Source organism: Canis lupus, chromosome 13 (genome assembly GCF_048164855.1).
Source record: "Canis lupus baileyi chromosome 13, mCanLup2.hap1, whole genome shotgun sequence".
Taxonomy (NCBI): domain Eukaryota; kingdom Metazoa; phylum Chordata; class Mammalia; order Carnivora; family Canidae; genus Canis; species Canis lupus.
Window position 1 is genome coordinate 36,491,177 of NC_132850.1, and position 17,720 is coordinate 36,508,896.

Here is a 17,720-nt window from a genome sequence, read left to right on the forward strand (position 1 = left end):
TGAGTAGACAAACTGTTAAATCCATCCACACAATGGAATACTACTCAGCAATAAAAAAGAAATGAGCTACTGATACATCATTAAGATGGAGGAATCTCTAATACACTGTGTTAATCAAAAGAAGCCAGACTCAAATCACTACATAGTCTATGATTGCATTTAAATGACATTCTTAAAACAGTATAATTTAATAGGAATGGCCGATATACCAGCAGTTACTAGGAGTTGGATATGGAGGGAGGAATGGGCAGCATAAGTAAATGTTTTGAGGTGATGGAGCTGTTCTGTATCTTAGTTGTATTTATATCTTGGTTATGGTGGGTAGTGGTGGTTATATGACTCTTAATTTGTCTAACTTCATAAAATTAGATACCAAAAAGAGTGAATTCTCTGAGTAAAATAAAATAAGGTTTCTTACCCACAGTTTTAGCATTTAGCATTTAGCATACTAAACTACTAGTTTAGTAGTTCTTGCTCAAATTAGATATTATTGTGATTGTTGCCAAATGGTGATTTTCTAATTCCATTTTTCCTTTTATACGTATTAGCATTTTGTTGTGAGGCAAAGCAGCCCTTTTGCCACTTACTTTTTTTTAAAGATTTTATTTATTCATGAGAGACACACAGAGAGAGGGCCAGAGACACAAGCAGAGGGAGAAGCAGGCTCCATGCAGGGAGCCCGATTCAGGACTCGATCCCAGGACTCCAGGATCACACCCTGAGCTGAAGGCAGGTGCTTATGCACTGAGCCACCCAGGCATCCCCCGTTTTCCACTTATTTATATCAATATGGATGTATGGATTTTTATTTTATTCTGTAGATCATAATTTGTTAGTCAAACAGGATTATTAAATGTTAGTATTATATTACATGTTAGTATTATATTACATGTTAGTATTATATTACATGTTAGTATTATAGTACTATTTTGCTCAAATTGCCCAAAGTTTAACCAGAGGGAGCCTATTCAAGGTGGTTTGTGCCATCATCATTCTTTGACTACTTCTTTACTTCTTCATACTTACTTTGCCCCTAGCCCTAATAACAGCCATGTATCCAAGATGCCCTATTCCTTTAGTGGAAAAATGGTATTTAGAAACCAAGATGTGGGTGCTAAGTACTCCTGGCCACTGGGATTTTACCATTTCTAAGCACATAGGGTGGTGAGATATATCTGTGTAAATGTATATATCACTATCTCTCTGTCCATATATGTTGTGTACCATGGGTTCACACCAATACTCCAATTCAGTCCCAATACTACATAGTTCATTATGTCCTTCTCCTTATTTGTCCCTCTCTTTTCTGATTATAAGAAACTTGGCTCTCTTTATCTTCAATGTTTACTTACTTATTCAATCCTTTGTATGTAAGCAATCGCCTGACAATATGGGCTGTCCCCGAGCCACATTGCTACTCACTCACACCTACTGAGAGTCCTTCCCATCCCATCTCATTCCAGTCCAGCTAGCTTTGTCCACACCAACCCCTGAAGCCAGGAATCTCCCCCCAACCCTGGTGCCAACCAGTTACCTGTCATTACTCTTGAAAGGTAAAAATCTAGATTCTTGAACTCTACTTCTTTTTAAGTAGAGAGATAATGATGAAAGGTAGAGAGCTGGATATGAGGCTAAGTAACCCTATGATTAGAATCCAGACACTAATATTAAGTAATTAAAGTTAACACCTGGGTGATCTTTTCATGCTATTACTTTTGAAATTCATTTCCAATTCTAGCTTCTGAGAGTAGAAGTGATAAAAAGGAAGTGCAAAATTGAAGTTTATTTTTTTTTAATTTTTTTTTAATTTTTATTTATTTATGATAGTCACAGAGAAAGAGAGAGAGGCAGAGACATAGGTAGAGGGAGAAGCAGGCTCCATGCACCGGGAGCCCGATGTGGGATTCGATCCCGGGTCTCCAGGATCGCGCCCTGGGCCAAAGGCAGGCGCCAAACCGCTGCGCCACCCAGGGATCCCGAAGTTTATTTTTTGTTGGGAAAAGTGATGGTCTGTTTTGAAACTGTTCCTATGCCATGAACAAAAGTTGATTTGTTCAGTGAGTATTTATAGAGTACCTGTTGTATGCCAGATACTATGGTACGGTGAAGAAGGGAGAATATAATTTAATTGTTAAGTCTGTTGCTGTTATAGTTAATTTTAACATCCTTAATTTTTTAATATAAATTAAAAGTTACAATGAGAACAAGTTGGGCTATGAAATTGGCAAAATATTAGTACTAATAATGTTTTTTAATTAGATGTTCACTCATTTCTGTGTGGCCTGTTGCTTTTTAAGGCAAGCCTGAAATAGTATGTGAAAATCCATGTTGTACTGTGGTACCTTTGATGCAGCCTACTCTACACATTGCAGACAAAGATCCAATCCCTGAGGAGCAGGTAATGGTGAAAATTGCTTTTTAATCTACATACAAAGATTACCTATCTTTCTCTGTAAGAGGTATGGATGATTATTGACTTAAGTTGTTAAATTTATGTTTGTGATGAACTTCAAAATTACAGCATAGTATATTGAACTGATATCAAATCATTTGTCTGTATGTCTTAATGCCTTAAATTTGAATCTACCAGCAAATTTTCATATTATTTATATCTTACTGTCTATTTTTTAGACACTTAAAAGTGATCAAACACATTACAAATGAGTGCATTGGCAAAGGTAACTTCTGGGGTGCTGGAAATGTGACTAGTGGTTACTGGTCAATATACATATGTAAAAATCCTGTACATTTGAGATTTGTGCATTTGACAGCATGTATATACCTCACTTTAAAGAAACAGTTTTTTAATGATTTAATTAGATATTGACAAAAATATCTTTTGTTTATTCTAAGGAAAACTTCTTTTCCTTTGGTCATAATTGTCTACTCAGTATTCTTAATTGCAGAAGAAGACCAATTCTGTTTAGTTTAACAAACAAAAGATTTTTTTTTTTTAAGATTTTATTTTATTAGAGAGGGAGAGAAAATCCCAAGCAGACTCTCCACTGAGTGTGGAGCTTGACACAGGGCTCCATCCCACTACCCCAAAACCATGACCCGAACTGAATTCAAGAGTTGGACACTTAACTTACTGAGCCACCCAGGTGCCCCAACAAACAAAAAAATTGTTTTAGAAAACAGTACCTGACTGACAATATTTCTGAGGGTCACATAGTCAGGTTTGAAACAGGTTGCTGTAAACAGCCAAAATCACTCAAAAGAACTGTTCCATTTCCTGCATTATCACTGCCCAGTCACTGGTTGCAGACATTGCCATTTGCTCCATCATTGCTGAATAATAAAAACTCCCTTTAGAACCTCTACCTCTAGAAACTTGATCTGCCACCACTCTTGCCAAAATGGATTCCTTTAGATGCCTGCTTCCCTTTGTAACAAAACTTCTAGGACAGATGTGATCCACATACAGATATAGCGGATCCCAAGTCATTTGCCTGAACCATAACTGCAAGGAGGCTGGGTAAGCAAGAATCCTAGTCTGTTCCTTAGTGAGACGAAGAACCATAAGATGAGGATCCCCAATCCTAGAATAATGTTCAAACGTCCTGAGAAGTCAGAAAGAACTGCAGGTACCTACCACAAAAAGACAACATACCTGACCACCTCCACAAACCACCAGCCCTTCTAATTTGATTGGTTTTATAGAGCTAATAACTGTAATCTTAACTGGATCTATAGAATGGTATCAGAGCAGAAAAATAATGATTGAAGTTATTAAACTTTCTTATCTACAATCCCTTTTAGTATCAACTGTTAAGTTTAAGACTTCAGTTTATCTATAATAATATATTTGCTCTGTTTGCCCACCTTTGCTTTAGTGACCTGTGCCAAGAGTCTTCATTTTTTAATCTTGGAGCTGGGTAGGTACAAGTTAATGAATGCTACCAGAAAATTGTCTGCTTGAAGTAAAGTGCTTTTTCTTTTATTCATTTTCAGGAATTAGAAGCTTATGTAGATGATATAGATATGGACAGTGATTTCAGAAAGGATGATTTTTATTACTTGTCTCAAGAAGACAGAGAGAGACAGAAGCGTGAGCATGAAGAATCCAAAAGGGTACTCCAAGAATTAAAATCTGTGCTGGGATTTAAAGCATCAGAGGCAGAAAGGCAGAAGTGGAAGCAACTTCTATTTAGTGATCACGGTAAGCACTTACTTCAGAGTAAAAAATTATTTTATTATAGGGGATTCTTTTTTCTTGAACTATGAATCTTATTTTAGCTATATAATTCTTATAGCTTTAATTTTAGGGATCTGTCAAGTATAGTACTTTTTTCTTCTAGACACAAATCAGTATGATCAATAAAAGAGTAGGTATATAATCAAATTGGGAGTATGAAATCAGAGTTTTTCATCAGGTATTTGATATTTTACTAAATTTTATTTGGAATAGGCAGTGAGTTGAATAAATTACAGTGTTTTCAAATTTAGTGAATTTGAGATTCTAAACTCTGTACTCTTTATGTTGATATTATAAATACCTCAATGGAGCACCAAATTAAAAACCCTTTGTTTACCATTGAAAGAAATGAATTAAAATCTAGGCCAATTAGCTACATCAGTAAGGTTATGTAATTGATTTGAACACTTTAGTAGATGGGAGAAAAGGAGGTGCTTTTGTGTGCACTGTCTCCATACTTGGATTGTCAGTACTGATGATTAGTGTTAAACTCCTTTAAGTTTCCCACTCTCCTTTTTTTTTAGTTGGATTTCATGAGAAGTGAGGGAAGGAATGAGGAGAAGCTTAATACTTGACAGTATCAAACTAGCTAATTCCTAGTTGAGAAGAAACTTCTGGAGTTTTCTAAGTAGGGAGAGTGGGTTTCCCCTTTTATAGAGTACTTATGTGGAGCCTCAAAATCAACTGCCTTCTTTCCTGTTCTCTTTTTTCACTAGAAGTTTATAGATTACCTATACTTCTGGAAAGTTCCTCAGGTTTCTCTTTTCTTCTCTTAGGAGCCCTACCATTCTCCCTTGTCCACATATACATTTCTTGGTTTTATCCTTCCTCATCCCAAGGCCCCCTTTAATAGCCCGGGTCCTTATTGGATTGTGCTTGTAAATTGTAATGCTGTCTTAACTGACTTCCATTTTCTTTTTTATTATGTAACCTCTAACTCCCAACGTGGGGCTCAAATTCATAACCCAAGATCAGGAGTTGCATGCTCTACTGACTCTGCCAGTGTGGTACACCAGCTGACTTCTATTTTCAATACCTTTTTCTTCTAAGCTATCCTTAGAAGATAGCTTCTGAGGTAGCTTCTATCTATACAGGCTCCCTCCTGATTTTTCTCAAACAGTAGTACATTGATAATGGCTATCTTTAAAATCTGGAGTGGTTCCCCCCTTTCCTGCTATATTAAATCTAAACTCTTTTTTCTGGTTTCAAGCCTCTCTACCATATGAGTCCATCATTTCCAATTATATTTCCTACTCTTTCTAATATAGATGTCCTCCTCTGGTTATATTTTATAATGAGACTATGGTTCCACAAACTGATTGTTTTTACTCATGAAAAACATTCATGCTGGGGCACTTGGCTGGCTCAGTCAATAGAGCATGCAACCTTTGATCTTGGGATAATGAGTTCAAGCCCCCATGTTGGGGGTAGAGATTACTTAAAAAAAAGAAAAGAAAAGAAAAAGAAAAAGAAAAAACATTCATGCTGATCTCTTTACCAAGAATTCTGTCTTCTCCACCAAGCCGCCTTTCTACTGGTTGCTTGTTGGCAAATCCTCCTCTCCTGCTTCCTCTCCCACCACTGCAAAGCCTCACACCAGAGGGGCACTTGAGCAGCAACATATGCAACAGATTAAAAACTACCCAGGGGCAGCAGTAAAGATAGAGTTCCTGCAACCTGTTTGTTCATATGTTGGGCCTACATGAATCAGAGATTGAGAGTATTATGTTTTAGGCACTATTGTTTTCTATGTGTTCAGTGGTTTTGTCTGTATAATGAAATTACCATCTCTGTCAGTAGGGGCTTTATTATCCCCCACAGTGTTCATTCAGTAAATTACTCACTCAACAAGGAGTTACTGAGGTACTGTTTCCTGCTGTATCCCGAGTGCATAATCAAGAGACAAATATCCCTGCACTCCTGGAGGCTTACCTTCCAGCAGTGTTAACACTTGATCTTCCAGTTGCCCAGATTATATTGCCCTATTTAATTAGCCATAATCAGAGATATCAATCAACATCTGTTTCATTCTTTAAGAACTAGATTTATCGCCTCAAACTGTACATGAAGACTGAAAATACCATTGTATATAAACCTGTATCCTTTCTATTGTGCAGTACTTTCTCCATTTAGTTTTTAAATATCCTATTGACAGTATGGGCAAGGATATAACAATGAAAGAAATGTTATCTTTTTTCAGGTATGTGCTTCTGGTAGTTTACATTTGAAAGGGTAGTAATGCTGATTTTGTTTGTGAAAATAAGTAAAAAGCTGCTGATACCATAAAATGCTTTTTCCGTGAAAAATTTCAGTACATCTTCCAGAGTTATTTTCATCTCTGCCTACAGGGGTAAAGTCCGAATGGAATTAGAGAGGGATATTCTACACTGGAACCTGCTGTGGCCATATTTTTCTGTTGTTGCTGCTCTCTAGTGGAGTTACTGCAGCTTAGGGATCTCTTTCTTGGAAATGGACACCTTTTACAAATTATTTTTTAAATAAACGCCAGATCTTCAAGAAGCACTTTTTTTTTCTTCCGTCATGCTTCCTAATATATTGTATTGTACTAACCCCTCATACTGGGAGGAGAGACTGCCTAGCAAGCAACCCACTGCCTACTAACATGAAGAGGGGCTAAATAAAACTTCATTTTCCTTGAAAGGACAACTTCTACCGTATGGATATAATATTTATGTATTATGCTTTGTACAATAGTTGATCTTGAATACAGATTTTATTTTGTTTATATTTTTCTGTGACATTACAAAATGTGTAGAAGTTATGGCTTTACTTTCATCAGGGTCTTATTAGGTGGTTGGCAAGTAAGGTGAACTGTGTGCATTTTTTTCCATGCTGTTTTAACTTGTAAATATATATGTGCATAAGATACGATTATTATCTGGATGACTTTAGGCCTTTTAACTCCCACATTATCAGTAAAAACCATGTTGCTTATTCTTTCATAAGAATGGTTCTCAAACATTAGTGTGCATCAGAGTTGAGCATAGGGCTTATCAGCACAGCTGGTCCCACTCAGTGTCCCCTTCAGTAGGTCTGGGTGGGGCCCAAGAATTGTATTTCTGCCAGATAACCTGGTGGTTACGACTGATGTTGGTTTGGGGACCATACTTTGAGAACCACTGCTTTAATATTTTGAATAAAAGAATGTGTGATGTGTTTTAAAATCTTCATCAAAACCCCATCTCATTTCATTTCTTAGGCATTCTATCTCTTATAAAGTTCTCTGGATTTATAAATTTACATAGATTTTACTAGAAAGTTTTATTTAGCTTTTATTTATTGTTCTTTATAAGAAAAAATACTGGAAATTTAAAGTTTAAATCATTGCTGGGTCCTTAGTTATTATTTTTCTTTCTTTTTTTTCTTTCTTTCTTTCTTTCTTTTTTTCCTTTGAAGCTGTGTTGAAATCCTTGTCTCCTGTAGACCCAGTGGAACCCATAAGTAATTCAGAACCATCAGTGGATTCAGATATGGGGACAGTTGGTAAAAATGATACTGAAGAGGAAAATAGTAAACCCTCCACAGCTGACAATGAAATAAGTAGTAAGACTGAGTATTTATGTGAAAACCCTCTAGATGATAAAAATAAAGACAATTCGGCAAATGAAGTCTTCCTCCAAGGAGCTGAAGAAAGAGTGTGTTACCAATGTGAGAGTGAAGAGGAATCTCAGCAGTCAGATGTAGGTAGCCTGTCCACTGCCCATCCAACTCCCAGGGACTTATTACAGCCCTCCATTAAGCAGAGGCTGGCACGGCTCCAGCTGTCATCGGATTTTAACTTCACTGCTGGTCTTGCTGCAGAAGTGGCTGCTAGATCTCTCTCCTTTACCACCATGCAGGAACAGACTTTTGGTGATGAGGAGGAAGAACAAATAATACAAGAAAATAAAAATGAGGTAGAAAAGAAGTAAGAACCAAGATGCCCATGAAGGATTTTAAATTGTTGCTTTTATGCAGGTGTTTTAGCTTCAACACTAGATAATCCACTGGAAAGGGAAAATGAGTATTAAGTTTACTATTTATAAAGATGTGAATTTACAGCAAGAACCCTGGTTTGAACAACTGCTCTGAAAATAGTAGCTAACCTGTAAATGGCAAATCTTTTAGGAAAATAAGAGAAAGGTAAGGGCTCTCTTGAATAAATTGCTGTTTTATTTGCAGCACAACTGATCGATCTTGGAAATTCTTTAGGTACTTTTAATAAGAAACAAATTTATCATTTCTTGCCAGAATTTGCTACCATAAAATGACTGGGATAATTCTGTTGCAAGAACATTAAGATTCAGTGTGGCTCCTTTTTACTATATTCTTGCAGTTAATAACTGCAGCTATTATGTTAATAACTTGTTGATATTTTATTTTTGTTTATACCAATCTTAAAGATGCAGGTTCTGAATTTAAAAAAATGGAATTTATATAATTAATGTGTACTGGGGTTTGGAACTAAAAAGTAGTGTCAAAAGTACTGGGATTGTGACCTGTTTCTTACACTTCTTGTTCATACCTGTATTCCGCAGTTAACTTTAAGATGTCCTAATAATCTTTAAAAGAAAAACATTGTACTGTTTTAAAAATTACCCTTTCAGTTATTTTTTGTGTTTATCTTCTGTTCTTGTTATATATAATCAGTAGGGATAATGTCAACTGGGGTCCCTATCGTCCAAGGCCCCATTTCCAACTTTGCAGAAAGTTCTTTGTTTAGGTTTGCCTACAGATAATTGAGTGCCATTAATGCAAGCCGGTCCCTTAAGCTGCTGATTCCCAGCCTGAAGGTATACCCTTTCCACCTTATTGAGTCTGCTTCCTGGAAAGCATCCTTGTCTCCTTAGTACTTCATTTATAAACTACCTCTTAAAAGAGGTTGCTTTCCAAATTGTCCAGTGTTAAATCATTGCATTTTCAAAATGTGACATTTTCAGGAGTATATTGTTTCTTGAAACCAGTAGCTCTTATGCGCTGACATAGTTTATAGACCTTACTTTGGGGAAAGTATAGGAATAATAATTTATGCTGCTGTCCTAGAGAGGAGATTACACAATGAATATAGATTGTCTTTAGAGTTAAGAAACATTCAGATTCCTGTAAACTTAGCAATTTGAGTTAGTAGATTTATATATACCAAGGGGATTTTTATTTTTTTTCCACCAACCTTAGGAAATTTATTTTTTAACATGAAGAGAAACTTGGTTCTGCTTTATATGAATAGTAGAGATCCTTCGTACAGTAAGTGCTTCTGCCTATTGCCAAAAATTTCTGGGACTTATCCATAATTAAGCTCTTAGGATTATCTTAGGGTAGGCCCAATTTACTACTTAGAAATAATTAGCTAAATTTCAAGAAAAAACAAATCTTGTTTTGAGACTGATGATTGTATTCATAAATAATAATACTTTCTTTATAAATTACTTAGTTTGCCAATTCCTTTTCTCCTTGAATTTAGAAGCAGCAATTACGGAAAAACTTAGTAATCTTTCTCTTAATCTGTAAACTTACACAGGAAGAATTAGAGTTTAATAACTTTTAATTCTTTTATTGTATTTTTATTATAGCAGTTTGGTAAAAATATCGTCATAATATTTTATCAGTTTTATTCAATAGTCTCTGAGGTGATTCTTTCTAATTTTAAAAGACTGATTTTAATCAAGAATTCCTGAGCCTCCAGTCTGATTTGTTTTACTCACCAGTTAAATTAATTCCATAAAAATTCTACTTGTTGAAACCATGATATAAGAATCTTGGGCCTTAAAGCTTCTTTTTTGTGTAGTTTTCAAAATTTCTTTCATCTTTTAAAATGTTTCTAAGATAAAATATTACCTTCCCTGTGAATATTCCTAATTTTCTTTTATAATAGTCAGTGTTTCTCAGGTTTTGTTTTGTTTTGTTTGGGGTTTTCTGTTTGTTTTTTTATGGGGCAACTACCTTAGAATAAATTGGAGGTCTTACTTTTACATTTCAAATTTGGGGCCATACTCCCAATCATTCTCAGCTGGTCATTTTGGAATGAGGCCTAGATGACGTTTATGCCCAGTAAAATCTAAGAACCTCTGTCTATTCTTACCATGAATACATTAGGAAATAAAAACTAATAGGCCAGTGTAATATAAGTAAGTACTCGTTTGTTACTTTTCTAAGAATATTTCACTTTGTATTATCAGACTTTTGACTAGTTTTAATAGTTGCCATCCTTCTTCCAAAAGAAGCCCTCTGTGAAAAATATTTTGTGATGCAATGCTTATAATTGTGCTTTCCAAGTTTTACAATGATATTTTGACAGGATAGTTCTTATGAGGAGTAATATCCTAACAGCTTTTAACATGAACATTTGCATAGTTTATTTTACCAAGACAAACCTGGTACTTAATGTAAGAATTCACGAAAGAAGCTATTTAGGGTACTCTTGAAGACAAGATTTTTACCTTTTGCCTACAGTAAGGAAAGTCATGGCAATAAATGACCTGGTAATAGTTATCATGCGTAAAATTCTTATTTTTTTCAGCTTTCATTAAAACCCTGCATATCTGGCATACCTTGGGCCAAACTCTTGCTGGTGTTTGATTTGTCGTCCTCTGCTTATTTTTTAAGTTGTCTGTATTATCTGACTTCATAAGTTAAGTCTTCTTTAAAATTGTGCTTCATTAAAAGTATACGTTTTAATATATTTAATTAAGAACTGATGTATTGACTCAGGTTTGATTTCTCAAGTTATTAGACACAAATCAGGAGAAACACATTTAAGGCAAATTACTAAGGAAATTTAAGAATATGGGTTTAAGACTGTAATACAAAAGGATGTACTTGAGTTTAAATCTCAGATCCATCATTTAAAAGCTATGCATACAGCTGTCCTTATCATGTCTTGGGGAGTTTTTCCAACCCAAACCAAATTCTCTGGTTTGCTAAGTGATGTTGGTAAATTCTGACTTCTCAAAAGTAGTTAAAAGAGAGGTGAAACTTTTGAGGCTGAAAAAACAAGATCTGGTTATATTAGTAATATAATTCAAAAAATTCAAAACTCACTTTAAAAAAATAAATAGTAATATTCGAATTCACATAATAAAGGTGGAGAAGCTTTTGATGTTAAAGCATAGAAAGAATTAAAGTTCTGAAACAATTCCAAAATTTTAAGTCAGTGGAGTCTTAATCGGAAGGGATCATTTAACTCTGACTTTTATTTATATACTATAAGTAATATAAAATGCAAAAATATTTTAATAAATTAGAAATCATGTAGAAAGAGTTCAACTGATTTAGTTTAATCATAATACATTGTTTCCATATCCAGAGGAAACAAGAACTAAATGCCTAAGACTGTGCTGTAGCTCAGCTGACTCATTATTTGAACTAAAGTAGACAGCATGCCATGAATGAAAACCAGACAAAGCAAAGATTGACTTATTCTTCCACTTCTATGGATAAGAACATGTCTGTGTAATTCACACTTATATTAGAAAAGAAAGCTGCAAATCTACTGGCAGAGAAAAAATGGAAAATATACCCTAAGTATGGTAACAATTTACCTGTGACCACTGACAGGTAACTAGCTTTGCATGAGTTTATTTTTCATGTAACTGAGGCAAATCATTTAATCATAACATTTTTATTTAATAGTGAATAGGAAAATTTCTAGAATGTACCATATTTTTTTTTCTGGAATATTCAGGATCTTAATTTAACTTTGTCATGTTTAAGAATATCAGTTCCTATCACGAGGTGATAAGTAGAAATGCACCCACAGGGGCTCCTGCAATAGATGAGGTTATAGGTCCTTTTTCTCCAAGGTCCTGCAATGCTGTGCTTTAGAGCTATGTCTAGTTTTCACAGCTTCTCTATCTTCCCTCAAAATCAGTTTTCACTTTTTGTTTTGCTGCTGTCTTGGGTGCCTGCCTCTTGCACTAAGCCCCTAATTTGCTGCTTCTAATCTGCCATGATCTGAGAAGCCAGGTTGTCAACCTTGCTAGAATTGTAAAGTAAGAGTAAGTAGACTGAGAGAAGGCTAAGGGGCTTTTCTGTCAGTTAAGTGCATGGACTTTGTGGTACCTGTTTGGCTGCTTAGCATACTTTTGTTTGCCTCTTCATTACTTACTAAGAACTTGCTAAAAATAGTTGGTTGAATATATGATTGCCATATATTTAAAGTATTAATTCAGTTTTTATATGTTGATGTTTCTAGGACTCGCCATTAATGAATTCAGCTATAAAAGAAAATTCGACTATTATCTTTGTACAAATCATTGTGTATATTTTAGGAAAATGTTAAATGTTTTGTTCTTGTTGATTGTTCCTAGTATAGGACACAGACTGAAAACTTAGAACATTATAAATGTGACTCTAACTCTGTTTTACCAAGATTTATATTCTAGAACTATAGGCTTGAGACTAAACATGCATGGCTAATTTAGTAAGAACTGGCTGAGTATTTGGAGAATGATGTATTCTAGATATCCCAGTTTTCTATAGACCCTAACCCCTTTAAGCATTAAAAATTTTTGGAATAATTTCTGAAGGTAATCCTTTTAAACCAGTATGCATTGCTGTCTTATTAAACAATATATGAAAATCATTTTAATCTTTTTTGATGTCAGAATGATCATTATTAACAACAGTTATTATACTGTAATAGTCTAACTAGGCCCTGAGAGCTATATGCCTTTTTACTAAATGGCTCCATTCTGCTGTGCTTTTTTCATCTTGTCTTTGTTTTCTGTTAGTTCTGATTCCTCCAGTTCCTGCAATTTCTGCTTGCTTAAGTGTGCCTGTAGCAATGGCCTTTCTCTACCTTCGTAATGCTCCTTCAAGTCTGCTTTGGTTTTGGAAACCAGGTAACTAAGATAGCTAGAGTAATGTATAAAGGAGGAGTACATTGACTCAGTGAAGACCTAAAAAACTGAATTGTACCTAAACATATGGATTCTGTGGATATCTGTTCCTCACTACCTATTTCATTGCTATCTTTAAAATAAGTAAAGTTACTAAATTTGATACCGGCTCTCAAAATAGAAGAGCTGTTTTTGTACAAGGGGAACCATTTCATTTCCATACTTTACCTTCTTTATATTCTATCGTTTAATTTTTTGGCTCTGATTAAAACCAGTCCACTCAAATGAGCATTTTCTATAGTACTCTCTAAATGAATTGGATGTCACAATGCTGCTAAGAATTTATTTGCCTAGTTTGGTTTTGTTGTCATTTTGGTTTTGTTTTTAGAGAGATGCATCTTCATTTCTGAAACACAAAGTAGGTTGAGTCCTGGGAAATAAGAAAACTTTCATCATTGATATCCCAGAGAGATGAGAAGTAATAAGGTTTTTAGGGTCTAGGCAGTTTCACCCCAAGTAAATTATTCTTTGTGGAGAATTTCTAAGATGGTATCTTTATTTTCTTTCAATGAAATGTATCTTAAAAGTTTTCAAAAGTTATCAGTGTTACATCTAGTGATATTGACAGGTATTTGAATGACTAAATTCCCAGTGTCATTCTTTTTTGTGTGTTTAAATTATCATTTAATATGTTAAATAAGCGTGATGATTTTTCTCTCTTGAATGAAAAATAAACATGAAATTTGCATGTTATAATGTTTGCAGGTAAAATTCAAATCTGTCTAGAAAGGGATATCCTGGCTTTGAATAACTTAAGTCCAAAGGCTGATTATGTTTTAGTCCATATGTTGATTCATCCACCCATCATATGCAGGGTAATTGGAAAATCAGTCTGTGGCCATGAGTCATCACCTAATGTTATTCATTTGCTACTGGAAGGGACTTATGATATAATATTCATTTAAAAATAGATGATCCAAACTCATTTCTTGAGTTGAGACTGCCATTACAGGACAGTCATGATGCCAAACCTTGGTTAGTGCTACGACTTGAGTATAGTCACGAGAGGAAAGTGATTCTACTCAGTGTAATTTCTATAAATAAAAAAAAGGATTAATTGATTCCAGGATTCACATATACATATACAAAAGCATAACATGAAGGAGGAGTTGATTTTATGGAAATCCTAAAATGTGTGATAAATTAAAATGCATATGGTATTTTTTAAATGCTGTACATTTTAACCTCAGCAATTAAGTTAATTTCTTTCATCCCTATTTACTGAAATTCATTCATCACATGGCAGTTCTTAAAATAGGACAATATTTAAGTTGTGTATGCTTCTGACACACTGTTTTTCAAAGTGAGTATATTCTATGAGTCATTGTTGTAGAAATATATATTTCCCTATCTGTATCTTAAGAATTTCTCAAGATAAGGGATAATTCTACTGTTTTGAACTTTATACTTTTCACTTTTACAGCATTTCGTAAAGGTTGGCTGTCTACAAATGAGTTTATTTCATCTTTGAACATCTTTTCTAAAACTGAAGCATGTCTTTTGCAAGTTTATTTTTTAGGATATACTAAGAAATGCAGTATCTTTTTTTCTCCCTCCCAAGTAAATTTAAAAATTAATTCCATTTTTAAGTCAAACTTATTTTCTGCACAGTACTAGCACTTGGCAATGTACAGAAAACTCCAGAAATATCATTCCCTTTCCTTAAAGATTGCTGTATGGTCCTGATACAGCCCTGGAGGTCCATATGGGTGAAAAGCCCAGAAGTCACCTGAGCTGAAAGCACTCCCAAGGAGTTTGGTTTTGTTTGGGTTTGTTCTAGGTATGGTCCCAGGGATCCCAGATCAAACCAGGCCCCTGGGCCTATCCTAGAACCAACCTAAACTCGCGCATCATTCCTGGAACATCAAGAGTGTGAAGACTGAAGAGAACCTGAGGCTGACTAAACATCCCGCGTTCACCAAAACTCACTTTTCTTTGTATGTGTGCCAACAGTTAGCAAAAATTGGTTGGTTAATCCTTCTAAAATTAGAGGAATAACAGTGGATAGCAAGATAAAGTCTACCAGACTTTGATATTATAGTAAAATTTATCACAGTAGAAATATGGTATGTAATATGGTTATTAATTGCTGGTAGGAGAATTGTTATTGTAACTTACCAGATCTTTGTCTCTATTTTATGATTAGACAATTTAGCCATGAAAAAAATTTCTCCCCCAAATCCCTGGTTCTGTTTTTCTCACTTTCTACTCAACAATATAACAGTCTCATTGAATTGTGCATAGTTTCTGAAAGGCATTTGGTCTTTGCCCTGTAACTCCAATGCTAAATAATTTTAAACGTTTGTTTCTGGAGACCAATGCCTTTTTCTTTTAATCTTCTTGAATACACTATATCACTTCGAGCTTGCTTTTTAGGTTCAGGTCTGGGAAGAACCTTAGCATCATTTGTAGACAGTCCTTTGTCAGATTCATTGTAAGCTACATTTCAGAATCTGCTCTGGTTGATGGAAACAAGCTAGAGTGGTAGAGTGGAAATGGATCAATACTTCACAGATTGCTAAAGTATTTTGCAGAATAAGGCTTTTAGTAAATTTATTTTTGTACCCTGCTGCTCTGGCGTTTTAAAAGATTCTGACCTACTTGATTCATCATACGGTCTCACATCATAACTATGACATTGCTAATTTATTTAATTTGAGGACAGGCTTTCTGAAGAGGCATGAAAAGACCCCAAATCCACAGGTTATGCTAGACAATGGAAATGTATACTTTGGTAATACTGACATTTAATTGGATTTAGACTATGTTTGAAATAATTACAGACAATCAGACAATTTCACTCCCAACTGTGAAAAGAGCCCCAAACTGTGCTATTCCTTCAGGCCTTGTCACCAGAAAAATTGCATCAATGAGTTACCCTTTAAAACAGGACTGTGAGGTTGAGGCCCATTCTGAAGAATTCAACTCTGGGATTAATACTGTTCTACATTCATCACATAGATGATTCATCCCATCGATTCTATTATTTTTGCCTTTTAAATCATACTGTGTTTACCCTTCTCAATATTTTCCTGTTTGCATAAATCAAACACTATACATGTTAGTATATGTGTATTTTGTGGATATAACAATAGACTGGATCGAGAGATCTTTGGATTTTGATTCCTTTTAATGTCAAATGATTTAAATGCATTTACTGTCTTGTAAATTCACTCAATTTATGCCTCAATTTGTCAGATTCATTTTTTTTCTAATGAACTATATTGGAATTAAATAGATGAGCCTTCTATCAATATCTTCCAAAACTTATGACATTTTGCATTCACTCAAGCATGAAAATGTTCTGACATCAGCAGTCTTGTATCTGTGCGGTAATCTGTGAGCATAGGTAACTATTTCTTGACATAGCCTGAAATGTATGAATCCATATATGTTTATGTACAGTAAGTGTTCTCGGTATTTGGAGAGCATCTACATTCTCTCAACATTGTGTAATACTGAACACAGGAAGGTATGAACTGTCTTACAAAGTTCAGGCTTGTTTACATAGTAAGTTTCTAAAGTCAGTCTTCATTTAATTCATTAATTAATTAATTCATTTCTTAATTTAAAACTGGGGTGTTAGCCTGTTCTCCCAGAGATATTTTAATTTTTACCTTTGACTACTTATATTTTATGTAGAACTGTACATTTCCTACCCACCTGGAGAGTTGAGGTTATAACCTTTCCCGTCAGTACTTTCTTTGATCACTTGATGTATTTTTCATATCAAATTTCTAAAGGATTTTTACAAGAACAAACAGGTTTGTATATGTCTGTATTATTGTTCCTCCTAAGCTTAACAAGTCTCTAATAAAATTTGTACTGCTTAGTGTCTTCTGTGTGTATGCTTTTTTTACTCTGGTGTTTGCAACATGAATTAACCAAAAGGTAAAAATTCCTTTTCCTTTTGTCTCCATTTTTCTTCTATTACAGTATTTTCCAGAATCTGTTAACATACTGACAAAAGACAGCAGTGTTTTTAGCAAAGCTGTGATTCATTAGTCTAAGTTTGTTTGGTCATAAAAGTGCCTCACATGATAATTTATCAGAGTGAAAACAGCAGATGAATTTTAAAAGCTCCATTTTCACCCTTCTCAGTGACTGTCAGCAATTGTATACATTCTAATCAGGTCATATTTGTTGACTTATATGACCTCCCTGACAGAAAAAGCATACTGAATTCAGAAGACCATTAATGTCCAATGGACCATATTTTGTCCTATGTAATTGAATGAATTACTAGTTTGAGTCATTCTAAGCTTGGCTAGTCGGGAACATTCATGGTAACTCCAGAATGGCACTGCAGACTGAGTGCTAGTTAAAAAGAAAGTGGCCTTCCTTGAACTGAACTTTTATTTACTTGTTTGTTTTACTATTACAAAAAATACGTAACAAAAATGTTCTATATGAAAATGCACACGACCTGATTTTTATATTGTGGAAAAGCAAGGCAGTACGGACAGGGGACATGTGGAAGCAATTCATTTCTTCCAGTTGAACACCCCCATTTATTTTCTTCATATTCCACCATTCCAGTAACGTTTGTTGCCCACTACCTGCCACCTCCATACATTCATCTACCACAAGATTCATAAAGGGATTGAATCCCCACCCCCCCACAC

The 17,720-nt window shown here is 34.8% G+C and overlaps 1 protein-coding gene across 7 annotated transcripts in view; it reads left to right on the forward strand.

Moving 5' to 3' along the window:
• The window catches only part of VEZT (vezatin, adherens junctions transmembrane protein), a 74,011-nt gene extending 57,079 nt beyond the window's left edge, over positions 1–16,932 (forward strand). For 3 of the 7 annotated variants that reach the window (XM_072773127.1, XM_072773128.1, XM_072773129.1), the window contains 3 exons: positions 2,298–2,398; positions 3,955–4,162; positions 7,616–12,785. In XM_072773127.1, coding sequence (XP_072629228.1) covers positions 2,298–2,398; positions 3,955–4,162; positions 7,616–8,130 — 824 coding nt within the window. In that variant the 3' untranslated portion in view covers positions 8,131–12,785. Of the gene's footprint in view, positions 1–2,297; positions 2,399–3,954; positions 4,163–6,546; positions 7,396–7,615; positions 13,039–14,518 lie in introns of those variants that run through there. The other 4 variants (XR_012005855.1, XR_012005857.1, XR_012005856.1 and 1 more) reach the window with 3 other exon arrangements.
• The last annotated feature ends 788 nt before the right edge of the window (positions 16,933–17,720 follow it).